The 26,224-nt window shown below is 44.0% G+C and overlaps 1 protein-coding gene across 1 annotated transcript in view; it reads right to left on the bottom strand.

Moving 5' to 3' along the window:
• Positions 1-6,391: 6,391 nt before the first annotated feature.
• Positions 6,392-26,224, bottom strand: part of LOC142492538 (antileukoproteinase-like) — a 193,111-nt gene continuing 173,278 nt past the window's right edge. The window contains exons 3-5 of the mRNA XM_075595237.1: positions 13,395-13,559; positions 10,122-10,266; positions 6,392-6,827 (exon numbers count right to left, since the gene is read on the bottom strand). Coding sequence (XP_075451352.1) covers positions 6,809-6,827; positions 10,122-10,266; positions 13,395-13,559 — 329 coding nt within the window. The 3' untranslated portion in view covers positions 6,392-6,808. The remainder of the gene's footprint in view (positions 6,828-10,121; positions 10,267-13,394; positions 13,560-26,224) is intronic.

Raw genomic sequence — 26,224 nt, forward strand, 5'->3', positions numbered from 1 at the left:
CTCCAACTTCCTTCGGGCAATACGTACCATGAGCCCAGGGAGTTGGAAACGGCCTCCCCATTAGAATTTCAAAAGGTGACAATTTGGTAGTACTATTCGGGGTCATCCTAATTTCTGCAAGGACTGCGGGAAGGACATCTGGCCATCTTGAAAAGGTACCATTTGTTCCTTTCCGCAGTTTATCCTTGATCGTGCGATTGGTCCTCTCTACCTGACCTGAAGACTGTGGGTGGTAATGTTATTGCAAATGAATCAGTCAATACGTCTTTAAATTCCTTGAATTCCTCAGTCAGTACCCTTACAGAAGCAAAGAAATCCTTAACTCTATTATTGCTGGCTCCTGCAGATGACTCAGACGTCACTGAAGCTGCTGAAGCAGTGGTTTCTTTAAGTTTACTTAAAGGCAATCGGCTAGTGGGTGATGGTATGTCGGAATGAGATGAATCCGAACTAGAATCTTCCCCTTCACTCTCCCCGGAGACAGGGGGTGAACCATGAGATGAAAGTCTTGTGGGGCTTACGACAGTGGGAAGCTGTCTTTTTGGGCTTCCTTTAGAGGACGACATATGATGCTCAGATTCAGAGAGGTGTACCACCTCTGATTCTGCAGTGTTTCTCAACTCCCCATATGTGGGTTGAGAGGGCTGTGGGCAAATGCTATTACTCTCCTCCCTACGTACGGATGCAGGAGGTTTGTGGTGATGACTTGCAGCATAGTGTGATAAAGCTGCCAACATGGTAGGATCCAAATTTGGAAATAGTGGCACAGGTGTGATGGGAGTATACGGGGGTACTTGTAACATCACACAAGGCGGCGGTTGTGGGGGTAAAATATCTGGAGGTAAAAACTCCTGTGGGGAAGCATTAGGGGCTTGGGAATAAACCATTGTAATGTTATTAGGCGGGGGTGGCCAGATTGGCTCATCAAATTTTGGGTTATTATTTTGTTTAGCCTCATCAATGTGAGGTGCAACTTTTACCCAAATGGGGCCACATAATGCCATATAATGCATGACCCACTCGGGATCTGGCTGAAACCATAGCCATTCAGGATCTCCACCCAAGCATAAGCCTTTTATCATTGTCATGTGAAATGGGGCGAAACTACCTTCCCTCGGGAAAGGGTTGGAAGATTGCATTTTCTCAGACCAACCAGCCGTATTATCCACAAAGGGAATTGTGTAAAAATCTGACGTACATGCACTAACAAAATCTTTAGGTGTTTCTATGTCAGGGTTATACTCTCTGTTAATGATAAGTGTAACAGTCGGTTTCTGCCTAGATGTCTTACACGCTGTGTCAACAACTTTCTTGCTTTTTTTACAATCATTTTTACCCTTAGGGCCACTTTTGGAGTTGGACATTCCCATCATTTAGACAATACAATACACACTTGATTAAAATAACCAAAATCAAGCAAGTACTGCACTGTAAAAATAAATGAGCAATACGGCTTAACCTTATGCACTTATATACTTATCACTTATATACTTAGCACTTATGCAGTTATATATCTTATATATCTTATCTTATATATATATAAAACATGCAAATGCACAATAATACGGTATTCCCTTAAAAATCCCTTACAATCCTCCTCCCCCCTTTTAAAAAAATACACTTTTTCCACAGACACTTTAAGAGTATTTCAAGCAGATAAACACCTATATCGCTTTTTCCTTTCTCTCAGCAGGGACTATAACCCTGTGTATACAACTCAGTCAAGGATTCATCTAATCCTGACTTCACCTTGAGTCCCTTACTCAAGTGTCTCTATATTTTTTCTTAACCTTGAATCATTCGGTGCAGAGGTAACACTAAAAAACTTCTAAACCTTAAAACCTTTATGGGCTCTTTGGGCAAGGAGACACAGACAGATAATATACAGATAAAATATATATCTTGTACACTTACCCCTGTGGCTTCTGTCCCAAATCTGACACCATGAAAATGTATCCTTGTATTCTCTGACGTCGTAGCGTGAGAATACCCCTGCTGCCACTCGAAATGACTTCACCTCCGGAGGCTTTAACCCACTCAAAGCGCTGATATCTGGAAAAACAAAATGGTGGACGAGCTCGGGAGAGGGCAGTAATTGAGTCAGACAACCAGTGAAGCTTTGTCAAAAACTGTTCTCTCGTTTATTAAAGGGTTTACAGTCAGTTTATATAGCATATCTTGAACATAGGAAAAACACAGATACGAGTAATTTACTTCCCCTTTAAGTCATAGTCTGTCTACCTCAGAAAATGACAGTTAGACAGTTTACGATCTGGGAAGTGGCTTGGGTACCGAGCTTGGAGGCCGTTTGAAGGAAATATTATTCTTCAGGACAGTAGATTGTGTAAGACATTCTTGTGTAACTCATGTTCAACATGGCTGGGGACAGTTCCTGTTTCTACAGGCCTAAATAAGTCTGAACAAACAGAGTTCAATTTGGCATTAAGTGGGTGAGAGGTCACTTTCTCACATCTGACTTGAGAAGACAATTACGTATGACATTAGGCATTTAGTTAGTTCCTGAAATCTAAAATGTTAGTACATAATGGTTTAGAGAAATGGTTATATAGCAATCAAAATGGAGTCCCCCCTGATATGCACATTATGAGATACATAACACATAAAAACTCTTTGGTGTATCTTGTGTCATGGTAAAAAGCCTACATTAATATAATATAAGGTGTGACACCAGATCGTCAGTGTCAGTTTGTGGACTCATACACATAAGAGCATCCAAAACCTTGGGGGGTGGGGGGGTTAAAATGCTGCATGGAGATGGTGGGAAACCTACTGGAAGTCACATGAAAGCCCCCAGGTCTATGTCTATGACTGGGGGTCAATGTTTTAAGTCTGTAAATCCAGTAAGTTTCTCGTTGGCATAGTTTTCGTAGCCTATCTCCACCTCTCCAATGGTTATCAACCCTCTCAATACCTTTATACGTCAGGCCATCGGGATTGCCTTCATGGAACAGGCTAAAATGCTTGGAAACACTGTGTTTCATGACTTGCTTGCATATGTTGCCCATGTGTTCCAGCACGTGGACCCTCAGAGGTCTTGAGGTACGGTCCACATGGGCATTACAGCAAGTATACAATATGGTCAGTGCGGCAGTTCTCTCTCCCTTAGATACCTGCTTGCAAGCCTTACAGTCAAAGCATCCAAAGAAGCCTATCGGTTGAGGCAGCCAGCTTTGAGTTCTCACCTCTTCCTCTTTTTTAAAAATACTGGGGGCCAGTTTGGATTTGATACAGGGAGCTTTTCTGAAGATCATCCTAGGGACAGGGTGGACATGGTCCTTCATAACTGGATCTGTCTGTACAACGTGCCAAATGTCGCTTTATGATCTCATGAACCTTCCTTGCATCTGTATTATATGTGGTAATAAATGGTATTTTAAAGTCTGTGTTCTTGTTTTTGATCCTTGTTTGAGCAGGTTACTACGTGGTATTGAATTGTTTTTTTCTACTGCAGACTCGATGAGTTCTGGCTGATATCCGCTCTCTAAAAACCTCCCCTGTAGTGTGTTGACCTGATCTTGAAATATACCGTCTTCCGTACAATTCCTATTGACTCTTCGGGATTGGCCGTACGGTATATTGCTGAGCCACATGGGATGGTGACAGCTGGATGTGAGTAAAAAATTGTTTGCATCTATTGGTTTAAATTTTTTTTAATCTTGATGTCTGAATTATCCACGTAGATCGTGAGATCAAGGAAATTAATATTCACCTGGCTGTGTGCCGATGTGAACTCTAGGTTCACATTGTTGTTATTTATGTATCCAATGAAATCCTTTAATTTGTCCTCTCCTGAAGAGTACGTCATCTATGTATCTATGCCAGGAAACCAGGTTTGCGCCGAACGGATGGTTAGACCAGATGTTGGTCTCCTCCCAATCTGCCAGGAAAATGTTAGCATAACTGGGTGCAAACCTGGGCCTCATGGCAGTGCCGCATATTTGGAGGTAAAAAGATCCAATAAACCAGAACACGTTATGTTTTAAAATAAAATCTATACTATCTAATATAAAATTGCGTTGCTCCTCTAGAATCAATGGGTTTTTGGTCATTATTCTTTCTACAGCTTTCAGACCATACGTGTGTTGAATACACGTATAAAGTGATTTGACATCACAAGTAGCTAGTATGAAGTCATCTTGCAATTGGACGTCTGCAAGTATATTTAAAACTTGTGTGGTGTCTTTGAGGTATGACCTCCCACTTACCGCATATTTCTGTAGAAAATAATCTAAATATTCCGACAGGTTTTGGGTCAGGGATCCAATTCCTGATATAACAGGCCTGCCTTGTGGGGTTTCCATGCATTTATGCACTTTAGGCAAAAAGTAAAAGACCGGAAGAATCATTTTTTCTTGTTGTATGTACCCACATTATTTCTCGCTCAAAATCCCCAGTGACTTACCTCTTCCTAAAATTTCATCTAATTCTCGTTTGTGATGTTTCGTTGGATCGTCTGTTTGTTTCTGGTATGTCCCTTCATCCCCTAGGATCCTATTAGCTTCCAATAGGTAATATTCTGTGTCCATCACACTACGCATCCGCCTTTATCAGCCGGCTTAATGGTGATGGACCTATCCTCTGAAAGTGCTTTTAATGCTTGTTTCTCATCTTAACTCAGGTTGTCTTTGAAAATCTTTTTGTTAGTTGTTAATTTCTCCAAATCTTCTAATATGAGTTGGTAGTAAACCTCAAAGTGATGTCCTTTAATATTGGTTGGATTAAACATACATTTTTCCTTCAACCCTGAGTGAATGAAATTCTTCCTTCCATCTGATATCCCTGGTGTTGCATCGTTTCCACTAATTGTTTCCCTACTGGAGGCATCCTTATTAAGAAAAAATCTTTTCATGGTTAGCTGTCTAAGAAAATTGTTTGCATCCATGAACATATTAAAGCCACTTGGTCTGGTGGCTGGTGCGAAGTTAAGGCCTTTGGCTATTAAATTGAGTTGTGTGCCTGTGAGTTTTGCCTTACTGATGTTAAAAACTCCTCTTAGTTCATGTGTTTCTTTTATTGGCCTACTTCTGCCTTTCTTTCCTCTCTCTCTTTTTTTCCCGTAAGTGCCAGTAAGTCTGCTGGACATCGGAGTTCAAAGTAGCCAGAGATGCCAAAGGTGGGAAAGCCATTTGGGTAGCAGGGAGGGCTCAAGCACCAGGTCCAGGGAACAATGGCAGTTGTCCCGGCTGCCATTTCCCCTGCCAGACCTAGTGGAGCCTGATCCATTGAGTGACATTGAGATATCCAGGGACAGAGGTGGCAAACTTGTGCATGACCAATGGCAATTTAATTTTTCCCGCTGGACCAGCTTTTCAGACAGGCTTGGCTCTGGTTGGCTGTTGAGAAAGTTCCCACATGATGATTGGCTGCTGAGGTCCATGAATGAAACTCAGAATACTATAAAGAATGAGTTTTGAGATCTCCATGAGTTAAGGCGTGGGCGGGCTTTCCAAATTTGCTCTTGTGCGAATAGCAGAGCAACAGGCTTCGATTTCAAGCTAGAAAAGCCTGCCTGCCAGATTCTAAAAACCTGACTTTTACGACCACATTCTCAAAATTGAACGTAGCGGTCGGGGCTGGGATATGATGCTGATTTCGGTTCCAGAGGATTGGTGGTAGATCGCGGTCGCAAAGAGTCCAAGAACTCAGAAGAGAAGGGAGCGGTGGTGTGTGGAACTTCATGTTGATTTGGGAACAAGGAGATTCCGGGCTAAGTCCCGGTCAGAGTAAAACTCTTATTTAGTGTTCCCTGCCCCTAGGAAAGTCTAGTTTTTGTTACCCCAGCCCCCCAGTAGTAGCTTTGTGTTCCATTGTTTGTAAGTGATATTGTGCGAATAAACTTCAATTTACTGAAGTGACCACGGTTATTCAAATACAAACCAGTGGCAATCTCCAAAAAGACCCAGGTACACCCAGGTACATGCTGGATACATGCCTTAAACTTGCCTTAAACTAGACCCAGCATTTCTGCATTCATTAATGGCCCGTCAGATTAACAATGGTGGTCCCTGGCTGTCCCATTCAAAATGAATGGGACTGCCAGGGAACCCTGCTGTGTTAATCCTATGGGTCGTTAGTCAAAGCAGAAATGCCTTAAACTTGCCTTAAACAAGCCAAGTAATAACCAGCACATACCCAGAATGTAACCGGGCTGGTTTAAGGCAAGCTTTAGAATACTCGTGGTCTCGTTTGTAGTTCATTACCTTGTTTTGCTCAGTGAATGATCCCGGTTAAAATGGTGTAAATATCCCTGTGACACTTCTCCACTTTATTAACCATGCATTTACCTCCCTAAACTCAAACTGTCTCTCTGGGGTAATTCTTGGCACTCCTGTTGGTGAAAGGGGACAAATCCACCAGAAACAGATTTGAGTGATTAAAACGTGTCTTTATTAAATGCAGCCACATCTACAGACAGAATAATATGCGCAGAACAGATACCAATCCCCAAGCAATGACCCCACAGGCTAGAAAAATTAGGAAACTACAGAATAATCATGAAAACTCTCATACATTTATTACTGTTATACGTTCCAGCGCCAAGGAGGAAATGTTGCATAGGGTGACATCTTTTAGCCAATCTCCTGCAATGTGCTGCATTACAATGTGTCACTGGCCACTCTGACAGGGAAAGGGGGTTATTTGTATTCACTGTTTGGGTTTTCCAGCCGCCGCTACAAGTTCCCTTCAGTGATTCCGACCTTCAGAGGCTTCCGTTAATTACTTCTCTTCAATGGAAACGTGCTGCATTGTGTAGGATGTCACTCACTTCTAGGTGTCGGCAGCTTGGTCAGTTTTTGGTATATTTACTGTAGAAAGGTAGAAAGATATTGTATAACTTTGTGCAATTAAATTCATGTTTAATTTGGCAAATAGGGCTCTTGTCAATTACTATTGAAGGGGAGAAACAGATTGGAGGCATGGATGAGTGATTGGGGTAGTTTCCCAGGGGAGGGTTTGTAGGCCTCCCATGGGGCTTTCGGAAGGGATTAACCAACTATTTCTTTAGCAGTTAGCCAATAACGTACTGAAGAGGGTTAAGTAATTTATCTTAATATTGTACATGTATTATTTTTATATAATAGCATAGTATATTGTTTGTATTTATGTAATACATACATAGGGGGTGCTGGTAGTCACACCGTACTGGGCCAATAGGAAGTAATGATGTAATCCGGTCACGGCTTCCTATTTACCCACGGGGACTTTGCAGGAGATACTGGCACCTCCTACGGAAGTCTATCTCATGAAGCAGTGGGTCCTGGAGATTAAATTAATGGGGGTGAGCTCTGGAGATCCCCTGCTTCAATCCTATGTTAAAAATAATTGAATTGCTCCTGCAAAAGCTGCTCAGGGAGACACAGAGAGACTGATTCTTTGGGACTCCTCTGTGCAGCTCTTACAGGCTGGCTTGCCCAGTAGGATTAATGCTGTGTGGTTCCTGACTTAATCCTCCTGGGTCGCAAAATGTACAGTTTTCAGGTTTGTGGACGGAATTCGACTTTTTCATCCGCTTTCACGGGAACAGTAAGTCTGGTCACAGCTGTACATTGTATATTTTCCCTTCATATCTTTTCCTTTCCTTTCTTCTAGGCTGTTCATGTAGAGATTGTTTATCCTTCCCTAGTAAGATTTATGATACAGATCATGCATCCTTTCATTTTCATTTCTTGGAACCTCCTCTGTGGTCTTTATGTTCGATAACAAATGTATATGGTTTCATATTAATGTGTAGGGATTGTACATAAGTTTCTGCAATCTTATCATGGACTGTACTATAGGAAGCATATGAAGCACAGACCTTGTGGCTTGGAAATCTCATGCGGATACCCAGCACACAGTGCACATCTGCAGGTAATAAACCCCATTGCTACTGTAATTCTAATCAGTTTTGAATCTTTTAAATCTTATGAAATAGAGTCTTGTACACACAATAAACGTCTGCGAAGAACTCTCATGCTATCATAACCTAAAATAACCGTACACTTCTTGGCTACTACAATCTCCACCAAATACATCAAACCCAGCTAACTTCTGGAAGGTTATCAACAATATATTCCAGCCTCCTAACCATCAACAACCAAGTAATATCACTAAGGGGGATATTACTCTGACAAACCCCACTGACATTGCAAATGCATTCAATGATTACTTTGTGGGGTGTGCCACTAACTTATTAGCGAAACGCAGCACAAACCCCAAACATGAATCTCATCCTGGGAGTATCCCTACAGTCCCACCCCCTCCCAACACTGCCCACAATTTTCAATTTAGCCCAGTATCTGAAGAGGAGATTACACAAGCGCTCCTCAAACTAAAACTAAGCAGCCAATGTGGACCTGACTTACTACAATCTAGGTTCCTACGACTTGGTGCCCCAGCCATTGCCAAACCAATTGCGTCCATAGTCAACTCTATCCTGTCTGCAGGCCATATCCCTAAGACCTTTGAAAACTGCCAGCGTTGTCCCAATCTTCAAAAGTGGGGACAAAAACACTGTCTCAAACTACAGGCCAATCTCACTTCTCCCCATTCTATCCAAAGTTATGGAAAAATGTGTCCAATCCCAATTAAGCGATTTCTATACCAAGACAAATTTCCCTAGCCAATTCCAGTCTGGGTTTCGTCCCAAACACTCCACCGTAACTACCCTGCTAAAAGTTTGCAATGAAATCCAGTGTGGAATGGAACGGGGACAACTCACTGGCGCAGTATTCCTAGATTTTGCAAAGGCTTTTGACACAGTTGATCATGTTATCCTGCTTAACAAACTCCAGAGCTCTGGAATAGGGAAGCATGCTTTAAACTGGTTTCAGTCCTACCTATCAGGAAGATCCCAACATGTGTCCATCTCAGGCTCAAACTCAAACCCCCTGGATATCACCTGTGGTGTCCCGCAAGGCTCTGTTCTGGGGCCCCTACTATTCTCAGTGTTCATTAATGATCTTCCCACAGCTTGTAAGGAAGCCTCAATAGACATGTATGCAGATGACACAATCCTATATGCACACAGCCATAGCCTCTCTGACCTTCAACACATACTTCAGTCTGACTTTTTGAGACTCGAAAACTGGATTTCCCAAAACAAACTGTTTTTAAACACTGACAAGACTGTAACAATGGTATTTGGGACCAAGACTGAATTTGTAAAGCTTCCAGTGACTGAGCTCCTGATTAGAACCAACACTAACACCACCCTAACACCTGTCACTAGTTTTAAGTACCTGGGCTTATGGTTTGACTCCCACTTAACATTCGGGATGCACATTGATACCCTGACAACCAAGACCTATGCCAAACTAGGGGTACTTTACAGGAACAAATCCTCCCTAATTCTCCTGGTCAGAAAGCGTATTGCACAGAAGATGCTAATGCCAATTATTGACTATGGAGACATAGTATATGGCTCGGCTCCTCAAACCCACCTTAGCAAACTTGACACCCTCTACAATTCAATTTGTCGTTTTGTTCTCCAATGCAACTACAACACACATCACTGCGAAATGCTTAAAGAACTAGATTGGTCATCACTAGTCTATGCGCAAAGTTCACCTTTCCTGTCTCACCCTCAAATACTTTCTGGGCAAGCTACCCAGCTACCTGAACAAGCTCCTCACCCCTACCACATGCAGCACCTATCACCTGAGATCTGACTCAAAAAGACTATTCATGGTCCCAAGGCTCAACAAAGTATCCGGACGTTCCTCCTTCTCCTTCCGTGCACCCCAAAACTGGAACAACCTACCAGAGACTCTCATATCCACCACCAGCTTAAGTTCTTTCAAATCTAAGGCTGTCTCACATTTTAACCTGGTCTGTAACTGTTTCATACGCTCATAATATATATTTTCTTTAACTGTGCATGCAATGTCTTGTATATAATGTATACCTTGTTCATTTATGTACTGTACTTGTAACCATGTATTATTTGTTTTACTCTGTGCCCAGGACATACTTGAAAACGAGAGGTAACTCTCAATGTATTACTTCCTGGTAAAATATTTTATAAATAAATAAATAAATACTAAAAGCAACATACATTTTAACAAAGAACTTGAAAAACAAGTTGACTTGTTGTCACCGTACTTGGGGTGTCCACTTACATATTTATGGGGTCTGTACACTTCTGTTGACACCAAGGGGTGCAGCACTTCTTATCACCTTTACACTGGCTGTCACTTGTACATAATGGTGGGGGCAGGGGAGTCATACATCTTGTATTTGGTATTGGACAATCTCCAGGTTTCACTGCAAAACAGAAAGGCATGAGACTGAAACCTCACTATCAATCAATGTGTGAAGTAAGGTACAGTATGAAGTCAGTGTTTTTATATGAGGGTTATTTAACAAAGTCTTCTAAATAGAAAAAATAAACAATAATATATGTATCAGTGAATTTACATAGACATAGATATATACATATAAAGTCACACACTGTAGACATAGCAAGAGAATGTTCCTGCATTGCCACAGCATCAAAAGCAAAGCAAGAGCCAGTCCTGTTGGCGAACATTTCTCTGACTCAGGCCATAAGATGAATGATCTGAAGGTGGCCATTCTCAAAGGTAATCTCAGAACACCAAAAGGGAGATGGTTGCATGACTACAAATGTATTAAACTATTTGGGACACTCACCAGTGGCCTAAACTGAGACCGCAGCTTCATGAGCCACTACCCTGACACAAGAGAACTCTCTTCACACGAGTGCTAAGGCCCATGTCTATAAATACTGCACCGTAGGAATACACACACACCTGCCTCTTACACATACAAATGTATATGGAGGGAAAAGGGGAGAGAGGGGGAGGATAGCTCTTGCTACAGTCTGTATATGTATACAGTAGAGGCAACTCTTATTCGAACAAAAACCAGTGGCAATTCTCCAAAAAACCCAGGAAACACCCAGGTACATGCTGGGTACATGCCTTAAACTTTCCTTAAACTAGCCCCAGCATTTCTGCATTGATTAATGGCCTATCAGATTAACAGTGGGGGTCTCTGGCAGTCCCATTCAAACTGAATTGGACTGCCAGGAATCCCTGCTGTGTTAATCCTATGGGTCGTTAGTCAATGCAGAAATGCCTTAAATGTGCCTCAAACTAGCCCAGAACATACCCAGCACATACCCAGCACATACCCAGAATGTAACCCGGCTAGTTTACGGCAAATGCTCGAATAAACGTTGCCTCTACTGTAGGTGCCAGGGGTAAGGGAAACTGGACAGAAAGTAACACTTGCCTAAGCAAGTGAAAAAGACCCCTATATAACTAGCACTCAAGGACAGAATGATATAGTCAGATAAAATTTAACCTTTATTGATGTATGCAGTAGTGAGTGAAAAACACTCTGGAATGAACACACAACGCTAATGTTTAATTAATTAAAATTGTATTAAATCAATTAATTAAAATGAAATACACCACCTCCAATATAATACCAAACTAATGGGGGTGGTGAATAGGAACTATAAGGAACTGGCACCATGCAATGAATGATGGTATTACAGGTGGTGCCTCATTCCTTGCATGGTGCCAGTGCCTTATAGTTCCTATTCACCACCCCCATTAGTTTGGTATTATATTGGAGGTGGTGTATTTCATTTTAATTAATTGATTTAATACAATTTTAATTAATTAAACATTAGCGTTGTGTGTTCATTCCAGAGTGTTTTTCACTCACTACTGCATACATCAATAAAGGTTAAATTTTATCTGACTATATCATTCTGTCCTTGAGTGCTAGTTATATAGGGGTCTTTTTCACTTGCTTAGGCAAGTGTTACTTTCTGTCCACATACAAATGTACAATGTAATTCTATCTCTTTATACAAATAGGGACTGCATTGTAGACACAAACTCGCACAGAAATGTAACACCCTCCTACCCACACCATTGTTCTACCCTCCCCCTCTACACACACCTTTTGAACGCGCTGTATACACTGTGGGCATTTTATAAATTAAGATTCACACACATTCACACATTGAAATACCTACACACACACATACTGTACATGTTACTCTAACGTCACAAACATTCAGGGAACATTTAACAACTTAAGTAATAAATCACATAATGCACAGGGGGGAGGGGCAGGCTTCACCCACAGATAACATTCTTATCTGCCATGTTTGAAAGTAATTTTTTTGGCTTAATCCATTGTAACATCGCCCGAAGAAGAGATCACTGAATCTCGAAAGCTCGCACAAATAAATGCATTTCTTTAGCCACAGAATGGTATTGACTATTTGTTTTTGATTGTATATATATATATGCTAAGAAAAGAAAAGAAAAAGTGTCCCACTAAAAGCACTCAAGCAAAATAATTATAAAGAAATGTTTATTCAAGGACATGAATTACACAAAAAATACAACATTTAAATCAGTCCCCAAGGGATCCCTACAGCTGAAGAAAATACATGACATAGAAAAGCAATACTGAAATCATAAACCTAAATATAATAAAACAAAATATTGCTACCTAGGAGAGAGTTATAAACTCCTAGAGTCAAATTGAAAAAGCTGTGTGCTGTGAACTAAAAGGCTGCTGAGTATGTTGAGTGCCAATCCAATACCGCCTTGGTCACCAATAAAGGAAAGTGAAAATGCATAAAATAACCACTGCTGAAATAAATAAGCACTGTGTATACTTGCAGATCACCATGAATAGTAAGTCCTGGTTGTAAGATCCTAAGATAGCATGAATGGTGAAAAGTAATGGCAGCAAAAGTCCACAGCAGACTGACGGGATCCTTGGGGAGGGCAGACAAACAACAACCCCGACGCAGCGTTTCACACCCTGTGCTTCCTCTGGGGGCTCTTTGTTGTTATATATATATATATGTATATATATATATAAATATATATAAATCCCGATGTACAAAATCCGCAGCACTCACCAATTAAAATGCAAAAACAATTTAATGTAGAAACACAAGCATCAGGGGCAACAGCAGGAAAAAAGAAGCAACGTTTCGGACTTCTCAAGCTCCACCACTGACCAGATAAGTTACTTTCCTTATATTTCCCCTGTTGAATGCCCTGAACATTCCTGTGTGTCTATATATATATATATATATATATATATATATATATATATATATATATATATATATATATATATATACATATATAAATGCACATACAGTACACATATACAAGAGACATGCAGATGCAGGAGAGAGAGAGAGAGAGCTGGGGGGTGCATGGATAACCCTGAATTATGGCACATCTATATCCTGGACTCTATTTATGGATATTAGGCTTTGAATTGCACTGGGTTAGTCACCTGTTACACATCAGCTGTGTCCCCCTCCTCCTCTCCCCCTCCTCCCCCCTCCCCCCTCTCCCTACCCTCCTGCTTCCCCCCCTCCATACCTTTCAGTGGCTTAACACAACGCTGCGTGCAGTCAGAGTAGCAGCACTTCATTGTCCCTTCGCAGTCCCGGTCATTGTCACATTGTGGAGCCACTCTTACCAGTTGACAATTCATAGAACTCACGTCGTTTGGACACGTGCCAGGTTTTGATCTAGGCTCGTCTCCTGAAAAAAAGACAAATAGGAAAATCAATTGAGATTATGAGCGATTTATAAAGAGAAAAGTGACCTGGACATGAAGTCCCAGAAATAAAGTACAGGTTCTGCGCTTCATCACAGGGGAGAACTACAGTAACCTTTTCTTAACATTTTTACAAAGCTCATTAAATATCAGAACAAGTATTTAGGGTAAATGTATAAGAATAGCGGAGGAGGAGATTTTTCAAATTAGTCTATTTTCAACTATGACGGGAGGAGTTAATCAAGCTCTTCAATAAAGTTTAAGCCCATTTTGGTTACCCCTGATCTGTGTATGAGGGTCCAAGAAGGTTAACTCTTGGGCCCAGTAACATTGTATCACTGTGTTATACTGTATGTAATAAAGCAATGTTTGTGTTTTTCCCTTTCCGGGCATGTCAGCGAGCAGGGAACATGCAAATGTTACTCACCACTAGGGAACCCTGCTTCAGCACAGCCCAGAAAGGAAGATGAGGCACAGGGATGAACAGGTATCCCTATAGCTGAGGGAATCCCTAGGTTAAGGGGGTACCCCAGCTAGTGCCTAGGTGACCCACAACCAGTATAGGGTTTGTGGGTGCCCCAACTGTATATGAGGTTGTTGGGGAACTCTGAGAGTCCCGACTGAGTCAGAGGGAAAGTGTGTGGGGAATAAGGCAGATAGAAATAAAACTACATTATTTTTCCTTTTCTGTTCCCTGTACCCAGAGATTCAGAAGTGTATTAAAACATACTTTAATATAATGTAATGTTCTTTTACATTCGGAACCGATGTCCAAACCGGCTGCCCGAGCTAACCCATAGGCGCCGGTAAGTCTGCTGGACAACGGGCTTCAAAGCAGCAGAGGATGCCCAGAGGTGTGAGTAGCATTTGGTCAGTGGGGAAAGGCCGAGTACCAGGTCCGGAGATCAATGGCAGTCCTCCATGATGCCACTTGTTCTGCCAGATCTGTGGAGCCCGCCCAGCATGTGGCATGGAGATAGCAAGTGAGAGAGGTGGCAGGCTTGGCCATGTCTCTTGGCTATTTTGGATTTCCCACTGACCCAGCTTTTCTAGCCGGCTTGGCTCTGATTGGTTGCTGGGGAAAGTTCCCATGTGTTGATTGGCTTTTCAGTTTTGTGAATGAAACAGAAAATACTATAAGAATCGAGGAGCCAATAAGATTTGGAGTACCCTGTTGTAAGAGCGCGGGACGGGCTTTTCAATGTTGCTTCTGTGCGAACAGCAGAGCAACCGGATTTGATTTCATGCCTGAGAGCCTCCCCGCCAGAGTCAAAGTCCTGACTTTTGCACCCAAGTTCTCAGAAACGATCGAATCGGACGCGGTTGGGATTTTATGCTGATTTGAGTTCCAGGAGATTTGGGATAACTCGCGGTCAGGAGGGACCAAGTTCTCAGAAGAGAAGGTAGTGGTAGCATATGGATCTTTATGCCGATTTGGGTTCTAGGAGATTCTGGGCTAAGTCCCGATCAGAGTAAAACTCTTCTATGGAGTTCCCTGCACCTAGGAAAGTTTAGTTTTTGACCCCAGTCCACAAGTAAGTGTTTCTTTTTCTCAATATTGTGCGTCATGGTGTGTAAGCGAATGCATGCCGAATAAACTACAATTTATTTCATTACCTTGTTTTGCTCAATAAATGATCCCAGTAAAAAGGTGTCAACAACCTGGTCTCCCATGACATCAACAAAAAATGTATTGTTGGATGTGATATCTTTGATGACATTATATTGTACTGAGCTTCTGAAAACCTCATAGGACTCTTCCTCAAGTATATTAAAGGATCATCTGAGGTTTCAAAACCTCTGCACAACACAATTTTATCTATGAATAACGGTCATGTTCGTCCATTAAAATATATCACAACCTAAACTATTCTATGTATCTCCAGGCGCAGTATTGGCAACGTAAAACTAATTTTGTAAATAAAAAAGTGTAGTGAATTTGTTTACTACTCTGAACTATCACACTGTTGTTTGATTATCACACTGTTGTGTGATAATCACACTATTGTTTGATTATCACACTGTTGTGTGACTATCACATTGTTGTTTGATTATTACATTGTGGTGTGACTATCACACTGTTGTTTATCACACTGTTGTGTGATTATCACACTGTTGTTTGATTATCACACTGTTGTGTGACTATCACATTGTTGTTTGATTATCATATTGTGGTGTGACTATCACACTGTTGTTTATCACACTGTTGTGTGACTTTCACACTGTTGTTTGATTATCACACTGTTGTGTGACTGTCACATTGTTGGTCAAATACCTAGTGAATATTTATTGACCGAAGAAAATTATCGGGGTCCAAAAAAATACATACATGTACAGTATTCAACTTTAAAAAAAAATGCCTGTAATTATATTTAAAACAAAAACTGTAAAATTAAGCTACCTCTGATTTGATGAAGCTTGGTATAAAAAGAAGGGATGTCACAAAAGGTTGAGAACCATTCATTTAGTAGCAAACACATATAGCAGAGACTGCGACTATTCTAACACAAACCAGTGGCAATCGCTAAAAAGACCCAGGTACTGCTGGGTACATGCCTTAAACTTGCCTTAAACTAGTCCAGCATTTCTGCATTGATTAATGGCCCATCAGATTAACAGCGGGGGTCCCTGGCAGTCCCATTCAAACTGAAAGGGATTGCCAGGGACCCCTGCTGTGTTAATCCTATGGGTCATTAGTCACTGCAGAAATGCCTTAAACTTGCCTTAAACTTGCCAGGTTACACCCAGCACATACCCAGAATGTAACCGGCTAGTTTTGAGGCAAGCTTTAGAATAGTCGTGATCTCGTCTGTACTGACCAAATCTTCATATCAACAGGTCTCTTTATCTCTAGCTAAAAAATATATACTTTATTCTTTACTTGCTCCCTGTGATTAAGGCTCCTTCGTGCCAATGCGTAACAATGGGAGATAACCCTTTCTTGTTACAATGTAATGAGCAGATATCCCCAGGTACTTATTCCTGGAGCACTTACTCTGTATAATACAATGGTAATGTAATGTATGGGCTGCCTGGGTGAGCCAAGTGGTTCTTACCTGCTAACAAATTCTATGTTTGTATGTATGTAAAGTGTCTGCTGGGGTTATATTTACTTACGTGACACAGACATTGAATGACATGTATCTCATTCCTTCCAGTGAATAGCTTTGCCTGGATATATGGCATACAGTATGTTGCTCCTCCGTTTCACAGCTGGGAGACATTGATCACTGACTCACTCAGAGGTGAAGGGGTTAAGAGCTCTTCTGGTTATACTATGCCGACATGTTCACAGCCGGGTGGGTAAAATCTATAACTGTTGTGTAATTTGTACAGACGTTAATGTCACACTGATCTTTGGCAGGTGATGGATGTGCAATGTTGTATTGTATTAGAGGTATTATTGCACAGACTAAAGAAGTCACTCCTAGAATTACCTGTGCTGCATATGCTGTAATGTTCCCCCTTTCATACGTCTTATCAACGCTAAGAATTTGGCTTCTCCCCAATCGTTTAATAATAAAGCTTTATAACTGGTAGAGCAGGTATTTCTCCTGCAGATTCCCATACACGCCCCCAACACACCTAACATACTGTACGTAACACACCTAACATAATGTACGTAACACACTCCCTGTTATGTTTGTACTTTCTATTCCTTTAGGGCAGGAATTCCTGTACCAACACAGCACTGTTTCTATGTCACTAAGCGCTGGGTAACCGGTCAGTACTAACATCCTGAGGAAAAGTCCCCACCAGACGCCTGTGTTATATTATCTCTATCTGCAGTAATCTCATCCTCAGTGTTAATAGGAAACTTCCATGTGAGGCTCCTGCCAGGAGCTGGAGAAGTATTGTATTGTAAGTCTTTATTTATATAGCGCCATTAATGTACATAGGGCTTCACAGCAGTAATACCCGTGGTAATCAAATAAATAACCGATAATATAAATAACAGATCATGGGAATAAGTGCTTTAGACATTAAAGTAACATTAAGGAAGAGGAGTCCCTGCCCCGAGGAGCTTAAAGTCTAATTGGTAGGTAGGGAGAACGTACAGAAACAGTAGGAGGGAGTTCTGGTAAGTGCGTCTGCAGGGGGCCAAGCTTTATGTATCATGTGTTCAGAATAGCCACAGTGCTATTCATATACTTCTTTAAGCAAGTGTGTCTTAAGGTGGGTCTTAAAGGTGGATAGAGAGGGTGCTAGTCGGGTACTGAGGGGAAGGGCATTCCAGAGGTGTGGGGCAGTCAGTGAAAAAGGTTTAAGGTGGGAGAGGGCTTTAGATACAAAGGGGGTAGAAAGAAGACATCCTTGAGCAGAACGCAAGAGTCGGGATGGTGCATAGCGAGAAATTAGGGCTGAGATGTTGTAAGAAGGGGCAGAAGAGTGTAAAGCTTTAAAAGTGAGGAGAAGAATGGAGTGTGAGATGCAGGATTTGATCGGAAGCCAGGAGAGGGATTTCATGAGGGGAGATGCTGAGACAGATCTAGGAAAGAGTAGAGTGATTCTGGCAGCAGCATTTAAGATAGATTGTAGGGGAGACAGGTGAGAGGCAGGAAGGCCGGACAGCAGGAGGTTACAGTAATCAAGATGGGAGAGAATGAGGGCCTGAGTCAGAGTTTTAGCAGTCGAGCAACAGAGGAAAGGGCGTATCGTTGTTATATTGCGGAGGAAAAAGCGACAAGTTTAGAAATGTTTTGAATGTGAGGGGCAAATGTGAGAGAGAAGTCGAGTGTGACCCCTAGGCAGCATGCTTGGGCTACTGGGTGAATTATCATAGTTCCAACAGTAATGTGGAAGGAGGTAGTAGGGCCAGGTTTGGTAGGAAGTATGAGGAGCTCTGTTTTAGCCATGTTGAGTTTAAGATGGCAGAGGGCCATCCAGGATGATATAGCAGAGAGACATTCAGAAACTTTGGTTTGTACAGCAGGTGTAAGGTCGGGTGTTGAAAAGTATATTTGTGTGTCGTCAGCATAGAGGTGATATTTAAACCCAAAAGATATTATTAGGTCACCTAGAGAGAGTGTGTACAGAGAAAAGAGAAGAGGTCCCAGGACAGAGCCCTGGGGTACCCCCACAGAGAGATCAATAGAGGAGGAGGAGGTGTTAGCAGAAGAGACACTGAAAGTACGATGGGAGAGGTAGGATGAGATCCAGGATAAAGCTTTGTTCCGAATACCAAGAGTATAGAGAATATGAAGGAGAAGAGGGTGGTCCATGGTGTCAAGTGAGGACAGATACAGAACTTGCCCCCTCCTCAGCACCACACGTTATGCCGCGCAGGCTCTTCTGGTACTAAAGATACACTAAGAACTGAAAATTTAAGCTACTTTTAATCCTGCAGCATGTGGATAAGTTAATGTAAGATTTTCTCACTGAGCAGGTCTCAGAGATGGATTTTTGCTGACACAAGATACTGCAGTTTTAGAACCATTTCCAGGCCAAAACTCTATTTATAACATTAATTAATCCTTGGCCCAGACCATATTTGTAAACAAAATTTGCTTGCAAGGCTATTGGAATCTTGATCTTAGATCTTGCCAAACTAACTTTATTTGTTTCTTTGAGGATATATATTAGGTAAGTAGGAATTTAGACCAGGGTAATGCAGTTGATGTGGTCTACTTAGATTTTGCAAAGGTTTTGATACGGTTTCACACAAGAGGTTGGTGTACAAAATAAAGAAAATTGGACTCAGTAATAATATATGGATTGAAAACTAGTTAAAGGACAGACAACAGAGGGTTGTCATAAATGGAACTTTTTCAGGTTGGGCTTAAGTCGTCAGTGGAGTACCTCAGGGATCGGTACTGGGACCCCTGCTTTTTAATTTGTTTATTAATGACCTTGAGGTTGAGATCGAGAGCAAGTCTCCATCTTTGCTGATGATATTAAATTGTGTAAGGTAATAGAATCAGAGCTAGATGTAATTTCTCTTCAGAAGGACTTGGAGAGACTGAAAACGTGGGCAGGTAAATGGCAGATGAGGTTTAATACAGATAAATGTAAGGTTATGCATTTGGGATGCAAAAATTAAAAATTCGACTTACAAATTAAATAGGGATACATTATTGGGGGAATCCTTGATGGAGAAGGATTTAGGAGTTCTTGTAGACTTGTCGACTGCAGGCTAAGCAATAGTGCCCAATGTCATGCAGTAGCTGCAAAGGCAAACAAGATCTTATCTTGTGTAGCGGTCATGTAAAATGGCTACAGTCATCTCTCCTGCTGACAGTAAGGCCTGGTAAGTTATGGGCATGCCAGCAGTAATTATGGAGGTTTGCCCTCACACCCTGGTGGGGTGCCCTGTGTATGGATGGGAGTGGTCACATGCTCTGACTCCATGGTTAGTGATGTCAGAGGTGTGTCAGTTTCCAGAGTGTACATAAGGCACAGCACTGATCCAAAGTTAGGAGTTGTTGCTGAGTTGTGAGGAGTTCCTGTTGCTGTGCTGCTCTGTCAGTAAGAGGCAGATGGAGGTCTGCAACACTGTTGCAGTAGTCTGACTGCAGGGCTGTGAGTCTGGCAGCACAAGGCAGACAGAGACAAGCTGCCTGAGAGAACTGTGACCAGGGACCTGGCACAGGGCTGAGATCCCTGCGGGGATAGGGAACCCACCTATTAAGGGACGGCGTACCTTTCAGAGGGAAGCAGCTGGACGATGGAGGGCTAAGTACACCCCATTGTGGAGGGCAGCTATGCCCACCGTAACAATAAAGATGGAGCTGATCAGAGAAACCCCTGTGTGTGAGAGTCAAGTGATTACACAGGGGGTTGCACCACCAAGGAGTTCCTCGCCAGGATCATCCCCAAGTGACCGAAGGGACCCTGATGAGGTGGAGGCGCTGCACTGGAACTAGGTGAGACTCAACACACTACCTCAGCTGCCTGTCTAGACGGGTTCTCCCCACACACCATCATGCGGGAGACTCAGGAGTCCTGTAGCCAACAGGTGCACCACCAGACACTATCATACTGTAATGGGGACCGGTTAGACCACAGGGGCCAATGTGAGATTGGGTGGGTCAGGCCGGGCCAGAAACACCGTTACATTTGGAGGCGAGCTGCTGAGATCAGATCCGTCAACAGGACAGGCTCTAGCTAGGCACACTGGGAAACAGGGAGAGTGTCTGCTGCCACTCTGTGCTGCGTAGGGACGGACCTAGGGCTAGTCAAGGGGCTGACGGGATATTGTCAGTTCGCAGGGACAACCTAGGGGCCTGAAAGGAGTGAGGGGTCTGGAGCCGGGCTATAGCTGACCGAGTCACCTTGAGGCAGTGCTAGTTGGTAGGATGCCTAAAGGGATAGCCTGTTAACTTGGTCAGGAATCCTGGAGAGGGTCTGCGCTAGGCTGACCAAGAGAGGTAGACGCCCCAAGTACTGCATGGCAGAAGCCAGAGTACCTAGCCCATTCCAGACACTTACCATAGGGAGCACAGACTGGGAGGAAGGAGACACAGCAGACACTGAGAGAGTGAGCCTAGCCTGAGGTAGTGCAACATGAGTCCAGCCTAGATCAGGTACACATGTGGTGGTGCATCTGAAGCTAATCTTTATTGTACTGGTGTGGTGGCTGCCCCGCAGAACGGAGCCCCATGTACAGTAACAGTAGCGAGAAAATGGCGACCGCAAGAATGGAGGATCCGCGCGGTGCGGATAGTCCAAAATGGCGGACGGAGGCTAATAGAGAGAGCGCACATGGTGTGTGTGCGGGTAAAGAGGACATGGAACAATTGATGAGACGGTACTACAGTCTTCGTCAGAAAGACGGAGAGGAGCTATCTGAGTTCCTCCTGCGGATTGGTGCAGTCTTGTGGGAGATGCGGAGAAGGGATCGTATCACGGCCACCGAAGTGGATATGTACTGTTGTGATCAATTTCTGAGAGGAGCGATGCCTGACCATCCTGTTGTGGTCATGATGAGGTGCTCTTGGATGCGGGGTGACCCCCTTTCCTGGAAGTGGCTAGTGGAGAAGATAGGGAAACACGAAGTTACAGCTGCTGCTAATATGGATAGCAGAGCGACCCAAAATGGCGGTTCCCGCTTCCCTGGGAGACCGCGTGGGCCAGTTGCAGAAAATTCTGCAAATGCTAAAATTGCAGAAAGTTGGCCGGGATTGGCGCCAAAGAGAAAACCACACCCTGCGGGGAGGTATGGCGCGAAAGCTGTAGCCGCGCCCTCAGAGACTGTGACGGACTTAGAGCCAATTAGGGGCCATAACGTGAAAGAGTGCGCTGCCCCTCCTTTAAATTCCACCAGGGGGAGCGAGAGTTTTGAGCAGTCATCAGCCATTTCTGTTCACCAGGAGGAGGAGCCGGGACTCTATATCAATATGAGTACTGCTGAAGTTCAGGCTGTCTTCAGGGAGAAGTTACTTAGTGCCTCCCATGACCAACACCCAGCTGTGGTGATGCCCCAGCCGGCGGACCACACCAGTGAAGCTGGAGATAAGGAATCACCTGCCCCGTTATCTGTGGAACAGGAGAGACCACTGTGCAAAGTGTCTCCCGTAACCAGCACAACAAAGAGCGAGATGGACATTGGGGTATATCCCTACTCATTGCCAGGATGCTCCCTGGTAGTCAAGGCGGGGGCGGACACAGCCATGCTGACGGCTGAAGCCCCACGTGCGGCCTGCACCGAACCAGTTGATCCCGGAGAATCGGGATCGCTCCTAACGAGCAGAACGGAGCCTGAAGAGAAAGGGGTCTACAACCGCGGTGAGAACCCGGAACCTCACCGTCGGTCCCCTGCGGCAGTGCCACTCCCCGAGTCGGAGTTCGGCTCCTCGAAAGAGGAACAAGCGATCCTAACGACGGTGGTGATGCGCCTACCGGCGGACCACTTCAGCGGTGCTGGAAAAGAACCGGCACTTACCTGTGTCGCGGCGGAGCGGAGTCTCGTGTCGACGGTGCAGAACCAACCCGAGAGGCGGAGTCCCACGGCCGTGGTGACTTGCAGCGCGGAAGAAGGAGAGGATTCCATCCCGAGCCGACGGAGCGGTGAGATACATCCTTACCCTTCCCAGGCGCCGGTGGTGGCAACGGCGGAGGAAGGCCTAGCCCAGGCCCGAGCGGAGCGAAGAGCAGAACCCTCACTTCCGGCGGCGGATGTCGTTTTGGAGGAAGAGATCCCGCTTGGGGATCCATCGCAAGGTGGCGGAGTATCCGGTTCCGGTGATGACGTCACTTCCGGCGGAGGTAGCGGAACGACCAGAAAGAGAACCACAACGCCTCGGCGATCGGGCAGTGCTTCCCGATCACCTGTGTCAACACAGAGCTGGCAGGCTGCGAGGAGAGCTGAGACGGGTGAGGCCCAACCAGCGGCACGTCCGCACAATAATACGGGACTATCCGAAGGCAGAGAGCGGGTCGGAACCCCGCGGATGCCCATTACCTGTCCCTATGCCCAAACCCATGCCCTAGATAAAGCCCCTGTCCCAGTCACCTTTTCCCGTGGGTCAACGTCCAATTTGGGAATGTCGGGAGGGTCCCAGGGAATCGGTGAGGAACGGACTGGGGAGAGACTGAACAGCTATGCCTCTGATGTTGGGTCGAGGGGTGGAGGGCAGTTGGGAAAAGTATCCGAGTCCCGATGGGTACCTAGTGTGGCCGTAGTTAAGTCTCAGGATAGCTCCAAACAAGAGAGGTGGTCTAGGCCTCTTTCATCAAGGACCTCTGGGGTATATTCTTGGGGGAATACAGAGGAGGGAGACTCACTAGAATGGGGGTCTGAGGAACGTAAGGAGACCCGATGGTGGGCAGTAGGACAGTTTACACCTGCGCAGAAGAAGAGGAAGATGCAGGAACGATGGTTTCAGATAGGTCAGCATAATATAGAGCCTATGGGGTCTGGGATATTATTTGACCCCGTGGACACAGACGAGCCCCTGTCATGGGTGTTGCCAGGGAGGGCAGGGAACGCAGAGCTGACTAGGAGCAGCCGGGCCGAGAGGGCTATTATAGCTAAGTACAAAGCGCCCCACAGGTTGGAGTACCTGTATGTCCCTGAACCCCTCATGGAAGGAGAAATTGAGTTTAAAATGGGTTCCACTGGTGAGGATAGGGGTTATGGCACTGATGAGGAGGAATGATCAGGGGAAGAAGATTGGGATCCTGGCGGGTTACATGAGAAGTGTCATCCAGAGGGTTACAGCATTGCTGCTCTAAGCCCAGTGGGCCATGCTGTGCGCAAGCCACCGTAAGAGGGTATGGTAGTACCAGTAATGGATACTCCATCAGGGAGTAACCCTGGTTGTTATACATCTATGTTAGGATGTATTTGTTATGTTATGATGAAGAGATGTACTGTAATGTTGTGACTAATTATGTGTGTTCCATTTTACAGTGCTTCCTGCGAAAGGTGTTCAAATTTAGGTCCCAGCCGGGGCCGGTGGGATTCACCAGGGGGAGAATGTAGCGGTCATGTAAAATGGCTACAGTCATCTCTCCTGCTGACAGTAAGGCCTGGTAAGTTATGGACATGCCAGCAGTAATTATGGAGGTTTGCCCTCACAACCTGGTGGGGTGCCCTGTGTATGGATGGGAGTGGTCACATGCTCTGACTCCATGGTTAGTGATGTCAGAGGTGTGTCAGTTTCCAGAGTGTACATAAGGCACAGCACTGATCCAAAGTTAGGAGTTGTTGCTGAGTTGTGAGGAGTTCCTGTTGCTGTGCTGCTCTGTCAGTAAGAGGCAGATGGAGGTCTGCAACACTGTTGCAGTAGTCTGACTGCAGGGCTGTGAGTCTGGCAGCACAAGGCAGACAGAGACAAGCTGCCTGAGAGAACTGTGACCAGGGACCTGGCACAGGGCTGAGATCCCTGCGGGGATAGGGAACCCACCTATTAAGGGAAGGCGTACCTTTCAGAGGGAAGCAGCTGGACGATGGAGGGCTAAGTACACCCCATTGTGGAGGGCAGCTATGCCCACCGTAACAATAAAGATGGAGCTGATCAGAGAAACCCCTGTGTGTGAGAGTCAAGTGATTACACAGAGGGTTGCACCACCAAGGAGTTCCTCGCCAGGATCATCCCCAAGTGACCGAAGGGACCCTGATGAGGTGGAGGCGCTGCACTGGAACTAGGTGAGACTCAACACACTACCTCAGCTGCCTGTCTAGACGGGTTCTCCCCACACACCATCATGCGGGAGACTCAGGAGTCCTGTAGCCAACAGGTGCACCACCAGACACTATCATACTGTAATGGGGACCGGTTAGACCACAGGGGCCAATGTGAGATTGGGTGGGTCAGGCCGGGCCAGAAAACCCGTTACACTTGCATCAAACGGGCAATGGATGGAAGGGAAGTAAACATAATTATGCCCCTTTACAAAGCATTAATAAGACCACACCTTGAATATGGAGTACAATTTTGGGCACCAATCCTAAAAAAAGACATTATGGACTAGAGAGAGTGCAGAGAAGAGCCACCAAATTAATAAAAGGGATGGACAATCTAACTTATGAGGAAAGGCTAGCTAAATTAGATTTATTTACATTAGAAAAGAGGCGTCTAAGAGGTGATATGATCACTATATACAAATATATTCGGGGACAATACAAGGAGCTTTCAAAAGAACTATTCATCCCACGGGCAGTACTAAGGACTCAGAGCCATTCCTTAAGGTTGGAGGAATGGAAATTTCACAAGCAACAAAGGAAAGGGTTCTTTACAGTAAGGCCAGTTAAAATGTGGAATTCATTACCCATGGAGACTGTGATGGCAGATAAAATAGATTTGTTCAAAAAAGGTTGGACATCTTTATTGATGGGAAAGGTATAAAGGACTATACCAAAAAAGTATACATGGGAAGGATGTTGATCCAGGGATTAATCCGATTGCCAATTCTTGGAGTCAGGAAAGAATTCATTTTCCCCTTAATGGGGTTTTTTTGTTTGCCTTCCTCTGGATCAATAAGTAAGTATAGATATAGGATAAAGTATCTGTTGTCTAAATTTAGCATGTGTTGAACTTGATGGACCTACGTCTTTTTTCAACCTCATCTACTATGTAACTATGTAACTATGTAACTATGTAACTATGTAACGCGGTTCAGCAATGTTTTAGTTTATAATGAGACTGTGCTTACAAAATCTCTCCCACTGCCTCCTTCATTGCCTCTCTTCTCAGCTACAATTTCCCATCCAGATACATTTTTCGGAACAAGTAACCCCAGTCTCTGCTAAATACATTCCTCTAATAGCAATGTTCTTCTGTATATATTTAGACCAATTTGTCTCTTTCCCCCTTTCTTGGTCTGCCCAGCACATCCTGATATCATTAACTCTTCTCCAAGTGAGGGGTTTAGTTTAATATCTGTTAACTATGCAATAATAATTTTGTAGCTTAATTAATAAACCCCATTAGTGTTTGTCTCTCTGTCCTGTGTCTCTCCCGCCGTCACTCTCTCTAAATGTACAGTATATCTCTATGTCCCCTCTTTTCCTCTCATATAAGTCCTACTGTATTTCCCCTGTTCTCGTCTTCCCATTACCTCTTATCGTCTTGCCACCTTCCTCCCATATCTCATGTAGTGTTACTTACCTCCCTCCCATATCTCCCTGCCGTGTTACTCACCTCCCTCCCATATCTCCCTGCCGTGTTACTCACCTCCCTCCCATATCTCCCTGCAGTGTTACTCA

This window comes from Ascaphus truei, chromosome 4, assembly GCF_040206685.1.
Source record: "Ascaphus truei isolate aAscTru1 chromosome 4, aAscTru1.hap1, whole genome shotgun sequence".
NCBI lineage: Eukaryota > Metazoa > Chordata > Amphibia > Anura > Ascaphidae > Ascaphus > Ascaphus truei.